The sequence below is a fragment of the Myotis daubentonii genome, chromosome 5, assembly GCF_963259705.1.
Source record: "Myotis daubentonii chromosome 5, mMyoDau2.1, whole genome shotgun sequence".
In the NCBI taxonomy this organism is placed as follows: Eukaryota; Metazoa; Chordata; class Mammalia; order Chiroptera; family Vespertilionidae; genus Myotis; species Myotis daubentonii.
This window is the reverse complement of record NC_081844.1, coordinates 72,584,258-72,603,365: the sequence shown is the minus strand read 5'-3', so window position 1 is coordinate 72,603,365 and position 19,108 is coordinate 72,584,258. Positions and strand designations below refer to the sequence as shown.

Sequence of the window (19,108 nt, the reverse complement as noted above, 5' to 3'; positions counted from 1 at the left end):
TCTAACTTTCGAACCAAATTGCAAAGCTATTGCAAAAAATGGGACTAAAAACTTTGAAAACTTTGAAGGTAGTATTCCCCTAGAAAACACTAGTAAAATAGCATTAAAATACTAAGTGAGGTGCTCTTCCTTTGGGGAGTACGCCTGCACCTTTCCAGGCCCTTCTCTCCACCTACCTCCACATTACATTTACCCTTCTCTCTCCTAAACTCCAAGCACCCTTCTTTTGCTTCTGTAACTTGTTTCCATTTCTAAATAAACTTTCTCTTATAGTTTGAAAAAAAAAACACAACTAAGTGAAATAAGCCAGTCAGAGAAAGACAAGTACCATATGATTTTACTCATACATGGAATCTAATGAACAAAATGAACTAATTAGCAAAATAGAGACAAATTCATAGATAAAGGCTGACAGCTGTGGGGGAGAAGTTAGGGGAAGTGATGGGATTGAGCAAAAATATTATAATTTTTACTTATTAAATTTTTTTTTAAATTCTTTATTAGTTAAGGTATTAACAAATGTGTCCTTGTCCCCCCCATTAAACCCCCATCTTCCCCCCCTGCTCATGCTCTCATCTCCCTGTTGTCCATGTCCATTTACTTATTAAATTTTTAACAGAATATTAATTTTAAATGTTTTACATAGTATAACTGTAAATAGAAAATTGTTCTTAAGCATCTAAAATAGGGTTTCATTTTAACCTGTGCTGTGTCAGCACAGCCAAGGGTGAACCTGAGGAGGGGTGGTGAAGGATTAAAGAAGACAAAAGAGAATACAGCTGGGGCTCAGCGGATCTCCCATGCCTGGATGAGGACACAGAAAGATCCAGCCTGCAAGCTGAGGCTTTATTTTATAGTCAGAGAAAAACAAGGAAGTGGTCAACATAGTTACAATGTTCTTGTGAGTTTCACCTTATTTTGGCACACTTACTGCACCTCCCACAGTCCATTAGCTACCTAGGAAGGAACTAGGGAGGGCTATAAGGTTAAACTTAATTATGCTAAGAGGGCTCTGCCCTCCAAACTGGGACTTGTTTGTGGCCCTGCCACAGGTCAATCCAAGGCTTGATTCTATAGCCGCTCACTACATAACCTCTTTTCAGAATGTCACATATTTACAAAGCAAGCTCTATCCTATATAATCTATCTATATCCTCCTATCTAATAAAAGAGAAACATGGGAATTGGCGTACGACCACTACCCTTCCCATTGGCTAATCAGGGAAATATGCAAATTAACTGCCAGCCAAGATGGTGGCCGGCAGCCAGGCAGCTTGAAACTAACATGAGGCTTGCTTACTTCAGTGACGGAGGACTCCAACGTTCCCGCCTGCCACTGCAGGCCTCTGAGCTGCAACTCTAAGCAACTATGTAACAAATATAGAAGCTAAACAAAACCCCAGAAACCTGCTTTAGTCTGCCGGGCTTCAGCCAGCAGGATCGCAACATTGTAAGCAAAGGCCAGAAACCTACTTTCAGCAGCAGAGGCCTAAGAGTTGGAGCCAAGCCTCAAAGATAAAGCTGGCCCAGAATAGAAAAATTAAAAAAAGAAAAAAAGGAGCAGTTGGGAGCTTCAGTCACCCCCAGCCTGAAAACAGCCCTCAGCCCCTCACCCAGACTGGCCAGGCACCCCAGTGGGGACCCCCACCCTGAAGGGTGTGTGACCAGCTGCAAACAGCCATCATCCCCTCACCCAGGCTGGCCAGGCACCCCAGTGGGGACCCCCACCCTGATCCAGGACACCCTTCAGGGCACACCAGCCGGCCCCCACCCATGCACCAGGCCTCTACCCTATATAGTAAAAGTATAGTATGCCTCCCAGCACCGGGATCAGCGGAGCTGTGAGGCCTCCCGGCACTGGGATCAGTGTGACGGGGCAGCGCCCAAACCCCCTGATCGCCCTGCGGCTCTGTGTGTGACGGGGCGGGGCCACAACCTCCCTATCCACCCTGCTCTGTTCGTGACAGGGGAAGGTGCCCCAACCCCCTGCTCACCCCTGCTCTGTGCCTGATAGGGGGGAGCTCCCCAACCCCCTGATCGCCCTGTGCCTCTGTGTGTGACAGGGTGCGGTGCCCCAACACCCCCCCCCCCATGGGCCCTGCTCTGTGTGTGACGGGGTAGAGCCATAACCTCCCCATCGGCCCTGCCCTGAGTGTGAGAGTGGCGGCGCCCCAACCCCCTGATCAGCCGTGCTCTGTGGGTGATAGAGGGCGGCGCCCCAACCCCCTGATCAGCCGTGCTCTGTGGGTGATAGAGGGCGGCGCCCCAACCCCCCTGATGGGCCCTGCTCTGTGGGTGATAGAGGGTGGCGCCACAACCCCCTGATGGGCCCTGCTCTGTGCGTGACAGGGGGCAGCGCCCCAACCCCCTGATTGGCCCCGCTCTGTGCGTGACAGGGAGTGGCGCCACAACCTCCCCATCGACCCTGCCTTGAGTGTGATAGGGGACGGTGCCCCCACCCCCCAATCGGCCCTACCCTGAGCGTGACTGAGAGTGGCATCACAACCTCCCGATTGCCCTGCTCTGTGCATGACGGGGCGGCGCCCCAACTCCCCAATCGGCCCTGCTCTGAGCCCGACCAGGGGCTGCACCTAGGGATTGGGCCTGCCCTCTGCCACCCGGGAGCAGGCCTAAGCCAGCAAGTCGTTATCTCCCGAGGGGTCCCAGACTGCAAGAGGGCACAGGCCGGGCTGAGGGACCCCCCTAGCCCCCCCGAGTGCACAAATTTTTGTGCACCGGGCCTCTAGTATATATATAAAAGCCCAGTGACTGAACATCAGAACGACCAGTTGACCAGTCGCTATGATGCACGCTGACCACCAGGGGGCAGATGCTCAGCACAGGAGGTGTCCCCTGGTGGCCAGTGCACTCCCACAGCAGGTCGATTCCCTCAAGCCATGCCCCCCCCCCCGACCAGTGCATGAATCTGTGCACCGGGCCTCTAGTCCTATCAACACTAATAAAAGAGAAAAATGGTAATTGGCGTACGAGCTACCCTTTTCATTGGCTAATCAGGGCTATATGCAAATTAACTGCCAACTAAGATTGGCAGTTAACTGCCAACAAGATGGCGGTTAATTTGCATATGTAGGCACAATGCAGGGAGGCGAAAGGGAAAGCAGGAAGAAGCCCCCTGCCTCTGACAGTGATCAGAAACCCAGGGGGGAGCTAAGAGCTGGGGGGCAGGGCAAAGGCGGCCCTGGGGCTGCCTTTGCCCTGCCCCCCAGCCATGATCGGAGAATCAGGTGCCTTTTCCGCCCTGGCCAGTGATAGCAGGAAGTAGGGGTGGAGCCAGCAATGGGAGCTGGGCACAGTCGAAGCTGGCAGTCCCAGGAGCTAGGGGTCCCTTGCCTGGGCCTAAAGCGAAGCCCACGATCGTGGGGCTGCTGCAGCTGCGGGTCCCTTCTGCCCGGGCTGGACGCCTAGGCCAGAGGCGTCAGGCCTGGGAAAGGGGCCGATCCTGCGATGGGAGGGTGATGGGGGTCAACGCCTGAGGGCTCCCAGTATGTGAGAGGGGGCAGGCTGGGCTGAGGGACACTTCCCCCCCCCCCCACACACCCAGTGCACAAATTTCGTGCACCGGGCCCCTAGTATAATAATAGAGGAATATGCCAATTAGCCAGGACACTGTAATGTCATGACCGAACAGCAAGGACCTGAGGCTGCATGGGCCTGGCCTGGGCGAGGGACCTCAGGCCACGACCCCTTCCCTGTGGGGCTTGACAGTGGACCTCAAGCCACACACACCCCGGCAGGGCTGGATGGGTGACCTCAGGCCACGCACCTCACCTGGCAGGGCTTGACGGGGACCTCAGGCTGTGTCCCCCTGCCCCAGAGGCTGGCTGGGGACCTTAGGCTGCACCTCCCACCTGGCGGGGCTTGATGGGGACCTCAGGCTGTGCCCCCCACCCGGCAGGGCTTGACGGGGCACCTGAGACTGCACCCCTCACCCGGTGCCAGGCTGGAGGACCTGAGGCTGTGGCCCCCCCTGCCCGAAGGGGCTAGACAAGAGTGGGGCCGGCTGGGTCTGGGTCTCACCCAATGGGGGTGGGGCTGGCTGGGTCTGGGTCTCCTGCATTTTAGAAGCATGTGTGGTTGCTGGGCAAGGACTTGACTCTAGGTCCCGCAGCGTGCCCCAGACTCTGACGAGAGAGATTTTCATATACATTTTACTAATTTTCTTTCATCTCTGACACTTTTATTATAGAGAAAGGGCAAATAGCAATATTAAAATATCTCCTCTAATTAATTCTCTTTTAATGTGCACGAATTTCGTGCACCGGGCCACTAGTAGTAGCATAAGATTAGGAAACCCAGAACTGTGTTTGAGACTTGGCTAATGGGTATTTGGGCTAGAGTTGGCAGAAGTATAGAGAAGAAAGTAATCATTCTTGAATTGCTGTTGTTTTACAGAATAGTAAGGTACCTGCTCTGTGGAGCAATGACTTTTATGTTTCCTTATATGTTTGTTTACTTACAGGTCCTCCTCCTATCCCTGCAGAACCTGCTGCTTCACCTGAACCAGCATACATTTCAAAGGTGCATTATGGTAGGAAGTCCTTTATGGTATTCCTTTTTAGCAGAGTAATGCAATTAAAAATGATAACATATAATTAAAATATGCATAAATATGAAAATATACATCAGTATTTTATCATTAAAACCTGGCATACTTCCACAAAGAGGAAAATTTGATATGCTGCTGAAAGTTAGAGAAATGGGGAATGGAGAAGAAAGATGGAAGAAATGCCTTTTTCCTAGGAGGAGATAGTTTCATGTAACTGCTTTTTTGAGAATTCTTTGCCTTGGTGGGCTTATCATTAATGAAAACCATTGGCTTTTTGGTGCTTGATGGTTGGGAGATTCATGTCAAATAGTTTATTCACATTTTTTTAATGGTAATTACTTGTCACTCAAGGCCCCCCCCCCCAAAAAAAAAAACAAACACACTACAATTGCAGTTGCAGTTACTCTTTGTGTGACCTAGGAATGGTTACTTTTCTATGCATCTAATTTCTCCACCTGTAAAATGGTCATAATAGTAATTACGTCATAGGGTTATTAAGAGGAGTGTAGCCCTAATCAGTTTGGCTCAGTGTAGAGAGCATCGGCCTGCGGACTGAATGGTCCCAGGTTTGATTTCAGTCAAGGACATGTACCTTGCTTGCGGGCACATCCCCAGTGGGGGCTGTGCAGGAGGCAGCTGATCGATGTTTCTAACTCTCTATCCCTCTCCCTTCCTCTCTGTAAAAAAGTCAATAAAATGTATTTTAAAACAAAAAGACAGGAGTGTAAAGTATTTAGATCTGGGCCTGGCATATGGTAGATGCTCACTAGATAGTAACTTTTTCATGTTCAACATTGTGTGGTGGTTACTGTATACAGTTCCCATTAGGTTATAAATCCCCTGCACAGCAGGAAAGTATTCTTAATTTCTACATTGCTTACATAGTAGTAACACTTCAGATTTTAAAGTTAGAGTATTTGTAGAATTAAAATGAAAAATAGTCTCTTTTCTATATCTGGAGATTAGGATTTGAGAACAGTTTTATCCTGAATGCTTAGTTTTCTATTATTTTTGTAAAACAGAGAGGCTTTGCACATTTGCCTGCTTGTATGGAGTGGAAGGTCAGGCCAGAGAAGAGAGGCACATTCGCAAGGACTAGGCCTAATTGTCCTGAGAATCAATGAGCAGAAGGGCAGTGAAGGGCCCCATCCAACAGCAGTGACCTTTTAACATGGCAAGGAGCTCTGGTCTTTCTTTTCAGCCTCTGTGGACATTTTTAATGAATAGTGTGACAGAATTCCAGTTCAATGGTTGGCATAAAACACGATTACTAGGACCTTGAGAAACAGATCAATCTGTGAGGAAGAAAGAGTATGTGGTTAACAGTATGTGTAAGGAAACACAGGAGTAGAGTCAGGTTTTCTACGAGTTGGTGTCAGAAAAAGGAGAACAAACACCATCCTTCAAGCATATGTTTAAACACAGGAATGGATGATACCACTTTTGAAGAAAAAGATTCTCACCTACAAAAATGTGAACAGCTCCTTTTGGGCCAGTTATAGAGGTTATCACTATTTCATAGCCTGTTTACTTGGCCATATTTCTAACTGTACCATATCTTCATAAAAAATAGTGATATTTTGGCTTTGATGACGGGTTCAGCTTACTCACGTAGTAGAGATTACTTGAAATTAACAATTTAGAATCAGATATTTTAATTAGCATCGTCTGTTATTTTATTGTCACCCTTTATTTCCAGTAATTTGTGAGAACATTTTATTCCCGCAGTAGCCAGCACACATTTAGAGGGAATAAGGAGCATTGACTTTACTCCTTATTCCTTCACATGCACCCTAGTAAGACACACATTTACTAAGATCTGAATATGTTAACAACTAGAGGCCTGATGCATGGAATTCGTGCTAGGGGCTCGGCCCTCACAGCCCCGCTTCGTCTGGAAGGTCATCTGGAAGGACGTTCAGAAGAACGTCTGGAAGGATGTCTAGAAGGTTGTTCAGCTGTCCGGTCTAATTAGCATATTATGCTTTTATTATTGATAGATACTCATTAGTTCTTTAACACTGAGTAAGATCAAAAGGTGTATCTGTATTGCTAACTCACAAATATTCCTTATCTTATAAAATGTTTTAATGTGTAGCAAAACAGCTCTTGGCAAACATAATTCTTGTTCTGTCAGTTCTAATTGAAGTATATTTTTCTATTCTATATGATAACACAAAATAATTGTTTACTGTTTAGGATGTGATTAAATATAGCAGAGTACATTCATTCTATAGAACTAATAAGAGAATGAGGTGTGTAGCACTAATGTATACCCTTGAGTGATGTTCAGAACCAAGAAAATATAAAAAGTAGTGTTTTATTTTTGAAATTTATTTATACTTACAGATTGTTTTTCAGAATATTCATAACAACCTGGTAATAGTGGTTGCATTTGGAGAAGGAATGATTATTTTCTTCTATATACTTCTGCCAACTCTAGACCATCAAATACCCATTAGCCAAGTCTCAAACACATTTCTGGGTTTCCTAATCTTATACTCTCTTCTGAATGTATATCTCTTGTATTGCTATTTCAGTTAAAAAAAAATCGTTAAATTTTAAAATGCCACTAAATTGAATACTGCTTCGCTTGTCTCTCTTGGTGGCAAGCAGAGCCAAGTTGCCAAGTCCTCCTCATTCATATTTTTTACTACATAAGGACCCAAACCAGATTACACACCACACATTGATGATTTTGACCAATTTGAGTGAACTATATGCTAGCATGCAACTAGAGTAATAATTTGCTTCTCCACATGTATATTCTGTGATTAGATAAGAGAACATATCCAGGAGTCCATCCTCCTCCCCACCCCCCCAGAATTTTATTTTGTAATTAACTATCTGACTATTCTTTCACTTTTTGATAATGTGACTTTACCTGTTTTTGCCCAGAATGGAACATTAACAATATTGCCAACAACAAAAAATTCAAGTTTTAAAAATATAAACAAAAACAAGTAAATGACCTAACTGAAATGAGTTGTATCCACTTTGCAGAATATTAGCTGAGAATGCAAACATCACACTTTTCATTATGTGTGCCTACATAATAAGTGTATACACACACACAAACACACACACACACACACATTTATTCTAATTTTCCCCTAGGGCATGCTTTTATTGATTATTTTGGAGAGAGCGGGAGAGAGAGGAATATCAATGTGAGAATAAAACATCTATCAGTTGCCTTTCACACTCGCCCCAACAAGGGATTGAACCCACAATCATGACATAAACGTTCTTACATATATTTATAAGTTAACTTCTTCAATTGTCTACACTAATAAAACACAAAGATGCTAATTGACCGTACCTTTGCTATGCCCAAGCCACGCCCACCAGCCAATCAGAGCGACTATATGCAAATTAACCCAACCAAGATGGCGGCTGGAAGCCATGGAGCTGGAGTAAGCAGGAGGCTTGGTTGCCCGGCGATAGAGGAAGCCAAGCTTCCCGTCAGTAGCTGTGTGCTCCGCTCAAGGCAACAAAGTTTCAATTATAGAAGATAAATAAATCCCAGATACCTGCTTCCAGCCAGCCTCCACTGGGAACTTAGGGTGGCTGGGCGCCATGGCCAGCCTGCAAACTGCCATCAGCCCCTCACCCAGGATGGCCACACCCTCATGGGGTGAGGGTCCCTGCTGGGGGGCTTGGCCAGCCTGCAAACAGCCATCAGCCCCTCACCCAGGCTGGCCAGGCACCCCAGCAGGACCCCCAACCCTGAAGGGGGTTTGGCCAGCCTGAAAACAGCCCTCAACCCCTCACCCAGGCTGTCCAGACACTCCAGTGGGGACCTGATCCGGGACACCCTTCAGGGAAAACCAGCTGGCCCCCACCCATGCACCAGGCCTCTATCCTATATAATAAAAGGGTAATATGCAAATTGACCCTAACAGCAGAATGACTGGGAATGACTGGTCACTATGACACACACTGACCACCAGGGGCCAGACGCTCAATGCAGGAGCTGCCGCCCTGGTGGTCAGTGCGCTCCCATGGGGAGCTCTGCTCAGCCACAAGCCAGGCTGATGGCTGCCAGCACGGTGGTGGTGGTGGGACCCTCTCCCGCCTCCTCAGCAGCGCTAAGGATGTCCGACTGCAGCTTAGGCCTGCTCCCCGCTGGCAAGTGGACATCCCTTGAGGGCTCCCGGGCTGCCAGAGGGATGTCTCACTGCCAGCTTAGGCCCAATCCCTCGGGAGCGGGCCTAAGCCAGCAGGTGGTCATCCCCCGAGGGGTCCTAGAGTGCGAGAGGGCACAGGCCGGGCTGAGTGTACAAATTTTTGTGCACCGGGCCTCTAGTGAGATTATAATAGGATAATAGAAGTCTCTCGGAGAAAGCACGATGTTTAAATTCATACTGCCTTTGATTTGTTTTTCTAGAAAGGAGACACATGCAATATGCAAAGATTTCTCATATTGTTAAAGAAACATTTAATCAACTAATTTCTAGTCATTCAGAATATGTGAAATGTAGCAATTCATTGGCTGCCTTTGTAATCGAAAGAGGTAAGTCCAAATATTTGGGATGTGTTGGTGTGTAGAAAAACTATTAATGATCTGAACTATACTGTTGTAATATTTTAATTATCTTTGCTCCTATTGACAATGGTGTTTATTGATTTGAAGTGGCCTTTTCTAGTAGGTGTGGGTTATTAAACACAAAGGTTCTTAAAGGTAGACATAAAGTATACTGACCAGTAACCAAAAGACAACTACAGAATGGTTAAATGCCTAACATTTTGAATGATAACTCCACAATTTAATAACCTGAAATATAACTCCCATTATAACAAACATTGAGAAGGGCTCTGTAGAAACCAACATACATTTTTCATTATCAAGTCAGAAAAGATTAAAATATGAAAAACCATGAATCCTCTGGTTTTTCTTGTGGATATCATGTGTGTTTCCAACTACATTTTATCTTTTATTTAATGCTATAAATTGATCATTAATTAAAAGCATTTGAATTCTATATTCTGAATAAGATAGGTGATATAAAACAATTTGAGATTTGGTTTCTATTAAGTCCAAGATGATAAAAGTTAAAAACTGTTTTCTATAATCCAAAAATGCATGAGAATTCATAGATAGGAAAGAACTGATTGGGTTAAAATATTTGGGAACAGGGGAGACTTAAGCTGGATCTTTAAGGGTTAATAGGTTTGGATAAATAGAAGAAAGGAAGACATCTTTAGAGATAGAGAGACTGACACACACACAGACAGGAGGGAAGAGAACAGCAGTGAAACACTATGCATGGGACAGTGACAGGGAAGTTTGTTGCAAGTGCAGAAGAATATGAATGAGGCATGATACAAAATAGTTAAGTTGGTAAGATGGTACAAGATTATGGAGTGGCTTAAAAGTTGGATTTAATGAGGTTGAAAGTAAACTGGGAGAAATATTTTTGAACAGGGATTGATAAATGTATCCCAGTTGTTGGGAACATTAGTGTCAAACTCAGCTCTGCTACTTCAGTGACTTTGGGCAAGTTATATACTTAATATCTCTCTGCTTCAATTTCTTCTCATTTCTTAAAAATAGAAATCATAACTTCTACTTCACTGAGTTGTTAGGGTAAGATATGATCATGTAAATAAAGTATTAGCCTAGTACTTAGTATTTAGTAAAATTTTTATAAATTACATTTGTGATGATTAAGATAATTGATATTTAAGTAATAATAGTCAACACAATTCTTAAAAAACATTACAAGGATCAAATCTGAATTAGGAAATCACAGCTAAGATGGTTGTGATGGTGTACCTACATTAGAGTTGAGATAGACATGAACATGAAGAAAAAAATACTTTAAAAAATTATTTGAAGTTTTCATGGGAGAACGGTGTTTTCATATACACAGGGAAGCTGATGTGAAGTTGTGGGACGAAGAGAGTGGGAGAGAAGAGTAATCTGGCTTTAGAATAACTCACACAATCAATACATACTTGAATATATTATTAGAAACCTCAAATGGGTGTTTCTCACTTCCCAGCCAGCCCATCTGCAGCGGACTTGGTCTCACATTCCCTGTGATGGCAATTTCATACTTTTCCTGTGTTCTCAAATATCCCACAACCTCTCTTCCATTCTTACTGTCACCTACTGGCCTTGCCTCATGGTTTTTAATTGGGTCTGTAAGAAACTATCAAATCCAGACTTTATTCTGTCCTCTGCCATCATATCTGTGTACTTTACTCCTCTTGTATCCACCTTTTCTCTACTGTTGGAGTGGAGGAGGGATCTCTTCTCCTAAAGACTAATCCCTCCCCTTAAATTCTGTTTCCATTCTCCTCCCATCTTGATGAATGCCATTTTAAGGTATCCCTTCTTTTTTCTGCATCCTCAAGCTTTAGTATCTGCATGAAACATTTCGGGTCGAATTACAGAGCTGAGAAAAAAAGCTGAATTCTTGGCCACACCATTGCCCTTTATAAGTCAGAAGTTACATCACCATCCTATAACTTCCCTTTATACCACCTCCCACCCCTTACTGCATGGAGCAGCTGCACTATCCACTCCTACCCCTCCTCTAACATTCTCCATCTTAGTAAATGGCATTCGCCCAGTTGCTGAGCCAGACTAAAAATCAAAGTCATCCATTCTTTATCCCCTTTCCTAACACCCTAAAATTGATCTCTAAGTCCTTTTGATTATATCCCCAAACTATACCTCAGATCTGATAATTCTTTCCCATTTAACCCTCATCATTTGAGACTCAAGTTATCTTTTACCTAGATTACTGTAACAGACCTCCCTTAATTTAGTTTCTTGGACCCTACATGTGAAATCCCCACACAGAGGCTGTGACCCATTGTGGTGTTTGCTGCCTTAAGTAGATTTGCCATAGCTTTTTAGTGAAACTCACAAACTCCTTAACATGGTTTTTGATGCTTTTTTTTTCTCTAACATTATATGCCATGCCCTTCACTACCCTCTACCAAAGCAGGCATACTGTCTCTCTCAGCCCAGGGTCTACATGAGCTACTTCTTGCCTAAATAACTCTTTACCTCACCCCCATGCTGCTTATTCCTCATCCTGAAATTTACATTTCCTTTTCAGAGAGAGGGATTCTGCAGCTGGCCTGCAAGAGATGATATTTCCCGCTTATTCTTTACATCAGTCCCATGCTTGTTTCCTCCAAGGCCATTGTCACAATTTGTGGTTTGTTTAGTATTTTTTTCTGTCTCCTATTAGAAGTTTCATGAGGGTGTCTGGCTGAGCTATTTATTCCCAGCACCTAACTTCAGTACTTGTTAGTACTGGTTAGGACCGCAACAATTTTTTTTTTAATTTAATGGAAGTCCTTTAGGTAGTTGCAAATGGGAAACTGAACTTTGTTTGAAAGACTAAGAGGAAAGATTTTCTGAAAGCATCAACACTGAAGTAAAAGATAGAATGAGCAGGATACTCAGAGGAGAATATTTAGAGAAAAAGAGCAATGAACTAGTGATCAGGCTATATAGAAAGACCCTATGGTTAGGTGTGAAAGGAAAAAAGAACCAGTGTCTTTTCTGAGCATATTGTCAAGAGAATCTCAAACAGGATGCAGCAAAAGTAAATGGAACAAAACTACTGGAAAGAACATAGGTGCTTGTTTCTTAAAAAAACACACACACAAAAAAAACAAAAAACATTTCAGTAGAGCAAAGAAATAAACTAGAAATTGGTTTGTAGAGAGTTTGAGTAGATTAAAAAAATGTTAGAGGCACTATCTACAGTCTGCTTAATATGGTAATAGAAGGGCAAATGAAGTCTCTTAGCAAGCTCAATAAATCTAGATGAAGTATAGATGCATATTGGAAAACCAAGAATATCTGGTGATTCTGGTGCTCTTGGTAAAAATTGAGATGAAAATCATAATATAAAATATGCTGTTTTAATTGAAGTATTGTTAAATTTTTGCTTATTAGAAGACTCAAACTTATATTTGAAATTGTAGAATTATTTTTTCATTTTTTACTAATTTTAAAATGGTAAGCTATATTTTGAACCTAGGGAAGAGGGAGGTCAGAATAACCTGCTGCTGTACCTGCTCCCCTCTAGCTGGACGGTACGAAGTCGTGGCTCTCGGCACAGGTGAGTATAACTACAGCCAGTGCATTAAGCCGGATGGAAGAGTGTTGCATGACACGCATGCTGTTGTTACGGCAAGACGGTCTCTCCTTAGGTAGGTAACAGACACAGTAAATGCTGTCAAATACTAATGCTCTCAATCCATGTGAATATGTCTTTATTTACAAATGGAATTTGACTGATATTTGAACCAAGGATGTGACAGTCTCTTATTTATCCAGTGATCTGATTATTTCCATGACACTTTTGGAAACCTTGTCATAGTAACTGTGATGTAGCTTTATTATCAAGACCTTATGATTCCAGTATTAAGAGTCCTACAACCTTTTAAAGGATAAAAATATCATCTTTATTACCAATGAAAGTAATTGGAGAGTATTGCTTTAGATCTAGGCCAAGTAGGATTGGCAGTATTTCACCCCTGAATTAGTCATACTTATCTAAAGTAGCACCAGAAATGGATGGGTTTCCATTCATGAGGGCTGTGCAAATTTACCATGTAACAGAGTGTATATAAGGGCATCTTTAGACAGGCAGATCTCAAAGAGAAAGAGAAAGGGGATGAGAGGATCATGCCTAGTTTATTTCTCCGAACTCGTCAGTCACTCCATTCCTTACAAGGGAATTGATAGCAGGCAGGAGGGAGAAGCCAGGAATGTTAATGATTGGAAATCCCTTATGAAACAGAAGAAGTGGAAAGTAAATGTTACTCCCACAGTATCCACCAACTTTTCGTTCGCTTATCCCATTAAACTTACTTTACATATAACATTTTAATGGAAATTTTCACATACTCATAAGTGAGAATAGGATAATGAAGTGCTAGAGCAGAGGTGGGCAAACTTTTTGACTCGAGGGCCACAATGGGTTCTTAAACTGGACCGGAGGGCCGGAACAAAAGCATGGATGGAGTGTTTGTGTGAACTAATATAAATTCAAAGTAAACATCATTACATAAAAGGGTACGGTCTTTTTTTTAGTTTTATTCATTTCAAACGGGCCGGATCCGGCCCGCGGGCCATAGTTTGCCCACGGCTGTGCTAGAGTGTTTTTTGTTGTTAATCCTCACCAGAGAATATTTTTCCATTGATTTTTAGAGAGAATGGAAGGGCAAGGGAGATAGAGAGAGAAACATCAATGTGAGAGAGTCACATGGATTGGTTGCCTCCTGAAAGAGCCCCAACCAGGGGCAGGGATTGAGCCTACAACCAAAGTACCTGCCCTTGATCGGAATTGAACCCAGGACCCTTTAGTCCGAGGGCTGACATTCTATCCACTTAGCCAGACCTGCTAGGAGTGGAGCATTTTCTTTTTCTTTTCTTTTTATTTTTTTAAACAAATTTAACTATATGACTTTATCTGAAACACTTAAGTATGTATCTCTGATTATAAGGAAGGAATCCTATAATCTTAAAAGGAAAGTTTGGGGGGACTCCATTAAAGCAATGCAGCACATTGTCCTCCCATCCCCTTAGTGCTATTCGTATTATTTGACCTCTTTAAAGATGCCTCTTCTGGATTCATTTCTTTCCATGGTTGGCATTGTTATGTACTGATGCTTAATTTTACTATCATTTACATAATTTTTCTATCATTTACATAATAGGATTAAAATCATTTTTAATAAGCAGAATAGTGTTTGCCCCTGATTTGATTAGTAGTATCTTTTAGGAGATCTGCTTCACTTCTTAATACAACTGTGGTCTTCATTGTATTAATTAGTTGTAAAAACACAACTATGCTTTTGTGTTTTTGTCTTCAAAATCTGAGAAAGGAAGGAGGAATTGATAGGAAAATGGGTCTTTTGCAGGATATGATAGCTGAGGACTCAAATGTGAGAGTAGAGTGGTAGTCAAGGAAGAATTTTGCTTTAAGGCAGGTCATGGGGCAGACTGGGCTCCAGTTGAGGACTTCTCAAGGGACTGATTCTTCATTAAATAAGGTTAAGATTATTTTAGGAGTTATTATCAATTTAAAAAATGTTAACATACATGTCAACATATTCCTATGTGCTCATGACACGTAGGAATATGATGCTCATTAAGATAATTACTTTTAAATTGTACAACTTGATAAAGTTATAACTCATTTTTTTTAGGTACTTTTATAGACAACTTTTACTCTTCTACAGCAAAAATCCTGCTATGATGGAAAAATCAATTTTTTGTACAGAACCAGCTTCGAATTTACTCACTGTCAAACAGAATATCAATGTTTACCTCTATATGAACCAATTGCCTAAAGGGTCAGCCCAGATTAAGTCACAGTTGTAAGTATTACAGAAGTTGTTTTTAAAAGCAATTGGGATGGCCATGTCAAGTATTCTGAATCCCTTCAGCAGTAGCACAAGTAAACTTGTATCTTACATATTTCCCTCCAGCCTTGATGTGTTATTTGTAGACTACAAGAGGCCACAAATTCTGTCTCCCTCCCTTCCACTCAATCTGATCTATTACTACTAATTAAATACAGATGTACTTCAGCACCTGCTTTTCTGTGCTATTGAAAATCTTCTCCTTTCTAGTTGGAAGAATTCATAAACTTTAGAAAACTATGGATTTATGCACTCTTCACATACTAATACAGGAGTTAATGAATGCATTTTGTTTTTCTGGTGAGTGTATGGCCAAAACTTCATTACCTTGATGAATTGGTAGCCCTAGCATGAAAATTAAACAATACAGAGAAACACAAAGAAAGTAAAATTCTCTTGAAGTTGACCATCTGAAAAATTCTTTTACTAACATCTTTGAAAAGAAGGGCAATGAGTGTTCCTGGAGAGAAACTTAAAGAAAAATAATTTTAGATTTTATTTTTTTAACATTGTATTGGAGATTGAATAAAAATAGTTTTCTTTTTTTAATTCCTTTATTTTGTAGTTTTAGAAAAATTTCATACAGAAAAAAATAACTCAGAAACTATGGTAAGGACAAAAATATTAGGTTTTCCTTTGATTTTAAGATACAAAGAATGGCAATAATATGAAATTTATCTTTGTTGGAATATCTAAATGTGGCTATTTTCTGTTTGGAACCAGGTCACGCCATTCCTACCTTGCTTTTGGTTTGCATCTGTTATTGGAATAAATGTACACTGGCCAGTTAAACATGTTTAAGGACAATTCTTAGGTACATGTAACTTTTATTTTGTCAGCTTTGTTTTTTTAAAGGAAGAAATTTTCTTTCTTCAGGCGTCTTAATCCACATTCAATATCTGCATTTGAAGCCAATGAAGAACTGAGTCTCCATGTTGCTGTTGAAGGCAAAATTTATCTGACTGTCTACTGTCCTGCAGATGTTGCCAATAGAGTAAGCAGTATGTCCTCAAGTGACAAACTGATGAAATGGGAAGTGCTTGGTGTACAGGGGGCACTGCTGAGTCACTTCATACAGCCAGTTTATATCAGCGGCATAGTTGTTGGTGAGTGGACTCAGTACCTCCTGGTGCTTTTACAAGGAAATACACTGTATTTATCAGTATAAAATCAGGTTGTCCATATGTGAATGTTGTATTTAAGGGGGGGGGGGAAAACCAGATCCACTGTTTTGTTAAGCTTTTCATTTCATGGTAACTTGGAGTCACACAAGTGACTTTTGTCACCTTATCAGAGGCTAATATTTAATACTAGGGGCCCGGTGCACGAAATTCATGCACTGGGTGTGTGTGTGGGGGGGAGTGTCCCTCAGCCCAGCCTGCCCCCTCTCACATACTGGGAGCCCTCAGGCGTTGACCCCCATCACCCTCCAATCACAGGATCGGCCCCTTGCCCAGGCCTGACGCCTCTGGCCTAGGCGTCTGGCCCGGGCAGCAGGGACCTGCAGTGGCAGCGGGGGGGTGGGGGGGGCCGCGATCGCGTGGGCTCCACCCCTGCCTCTGCAGGATGCCTCTGGCTGAGGCGTCCGGCCCAGGCAGCGGGGACCCACAGCTGCAGCGGCCCCGCGATCGTGGGCTTCGCTTTAGGCCCAGGCAAGGGACCCCTAGCTCCTGGGACTGCCAGCTTCGACTGTGCCCAGCTCCCATTGCTGGCTCCACCCCTACTTCCTACTATCACTGGCCAGGGTGGAAAAGGCACCTGATTCTCCGATCATGGCTCGGGGGCAGGGCAAAGGTGGCCCCAGGGCCGCCTTTGCCCTGCCCCCCAGCTCTTAGCTCCCCCTGGGTTTCCGATCACTGTCAGTGGCAGGGGGCTTCTTCCTGCTTTCCCTTTCGCCTCCCTGCATTGTGCCTACATATGCAAATTAACCGCCATCTTGTTGGCAGTTAACTGCCAATCTTAGTTGGCAGTTAATTTGCATATAGCCCTAATTAGCCAATGAAAAGGGTATCGTCGTACGCCAATTACCATTTTTCTCTTTTATTAGTGTAGATTTTAAGTTAGCCAGTTAGATGTATTCTGTGTTGAACTTTTACTTTAGTTTGCACAATACTCAATCTTCCCCTTTCTTTTGGAAGCTGTTTCCTTGAACTTCTCAAATCTAATAGCTTACATTTAGTTATCCCTGAAATAAGAAATTCATTAGGTGCCCATTTTAGTTCTTTCCTACCCTTTTGCTTTTTTTGTATATTTGGTTATGATCTTGATCCTCTGCAAAGGAAGTAAGTAGAACACAATTTTTCTTTGGTGGGGGATATTACAGAATGCTGTATTTATATTTGAATGGTTTTCCAGACATTATTTCACTGACAAACAATTTTGGAGCTCATTTCTATAGTTTTCATAGAGTCTTGTTTCCACGATTTAGGTTAAATACTGTCATTATTTGGCTATTTTTTGCTTACTGTTAAACTTTGGTAACAATTAGATGTGTAAGCTTTAGATAGCCACCTTGGTAATATCTTTGTTTTTAATTGGTGCTATTTCTGTTAATTTTTTTTTATAGTTCTGCATATTTTATACCCTTTTCTTTAGGAACTTCTCTTGTAGGGAATGTTTCTTCAGTTGAATATGTATGTAGGATATTTTTGCCATTCAACATTTCATGTAATATTGGTTTGGTGGTGATGAACTCCTTTAACTTTTTTCTTATCTAAGAAGCTCTTCATTTGACCTTCAATTCTAAATGATAGCTTTGCTGGATAGAGTAATCTTGGTTGTAGATCCTTGCTATTCATAACTTTGAATGTTTCTTGCCACTCTCTTCTGGTCTGCGAAGTTTCTGTTGAGAAATCAGCTGACAGTTGTATGGGTACTCCCTTGTAGGTTACTAACTGCTTTTCTTGCTGCTTTTATGATTCTCTTTTTGCCTTTAACCCTTGGCATTTTCATTATGATGTGTCTTGGTGTGAGCTTCTTTGGGTTCCTCCTTTTTTGGGACTCTCTGTGCTTCCTGAACTTGTAAGTCTATTTCTTTCACCTGGTAGGGGAAGTTTTCTGTCATTGTTTTTTCAAATAGGTTTTCAATATCTTGCTCTCTTTATTCTCCTTCTGGTATCCCCGTGATGTGAATGTTAGTATGCTTGAAGTTGTCCCAGAGGCTCCTTACTCAAATCTTTATATATTTTTCTTTTTGTTCTTCTGATTGTTTTTTGCTTTCTAATATTCCAAAGCACTGATTTGATTATTGGAATACTTGTGATCTAATCACCTTGCTAAGGTTCTACTTCCAAATACTATCACATTGGGACTTAGGTTTCAGCCTATGAATTTTGTGGTGACACATTTAGTCTGCAGGACAGTATGTAATAATATGTAATATTTTCTTTTGAATTTTTGTTTTCTAGTCACTATTGACACAGTGACTATTCCACAAATGTTATGTCTTCCCAGCTTTTTTCTGTGTCCAAGTATATCTTTAACTAGCCTTCATTTTTCAGTATCTTTTATTTATTTTTAATTTTTTAAAAAATATTTTTATTGATTTCAGAGAGAAAGGGAGAGGGGGAGAGAGATAGAAACATCAATGATGAGAGAAAATCATTAATCGGCTACCTCCTGCACGCCTCCTATGGAGGTTCAAGCCCACAACTCGGGCATGTGCCCTTGACCAGAAGCAAACCCAGGACCCTTCAGTCCTCAGGCTGACCCTCTATCCACTGAGCCAAACCAGCCAGGGCATCAGTATCTCTTGATTTGGAACATTCAAAGGAGTGCTTAGAAAAAAGGTGTCAGAAATAACTCGTGTTCTTTTTAACTCATTTATATTTCTCAAATAGTCATAATGAATGTGAGTCCAGGGTCTAACTCAACATCTCTAATGATGTGGACACAAAACTTTATTTGTGAAATATATCTAGTGGTATTATATAAAGCAGTGATTCTCAACCTTCTGGCCCTTTAAATATAGTTCCTCATGCTGTGACCCAACCATAAAATTATTTTTGTTGCTACTTCATAACTGTAATGTTGCTACAGTTATGAATCGTAATGTAAGTATCTGATATGCAGGATGGTCTTAGGCGACCCCTGTGAAAGGGTCATTCGACCGCCAAAGGGGTCGTGACCCACAGGTTG

The 19,108-nt window shown here is 42.3% G+C and overlaps 1 protein-coding gene across 2 annotated transcripts in view; it reads left to right on the top strand.

Moving 5' to 3' along the window:
- ADAD1 (adenosine deaminase domain containing 1) overlaps positions 1–19,108 on the top strand; it is a 29,413-nt gene that overhangs the window by 3,960 nt on the left and 6,345 nt on the right. Inside the window, exons 4-8 of one of the 2 annotated variants that reach the window (XM_059695326.1) lie at positions 4,481–4,549; positions 8,958–9,083; positions 12,628–12,751; positions 14,756–14,926; positions 15,848–16,077. In XM_059695326.1, the coding sequence (XP_059551309.1) occupies positions 4,481–4,549; positions 8,958–9,083; positions 12,628–12,751; positions 14,756–14,926; positions 15,848–16,077 (720 nt within the window). The remainder of the gene's footprint in view (positions 1–4,480; positions 4,550–8,957; positions 9,084–12,627; positions 12,752–14,755; positions 14,927–15,847; positions 16,078–19,108) is intronic. The other variant, XM_059695327.1, reaches the window with a different exon arrangement.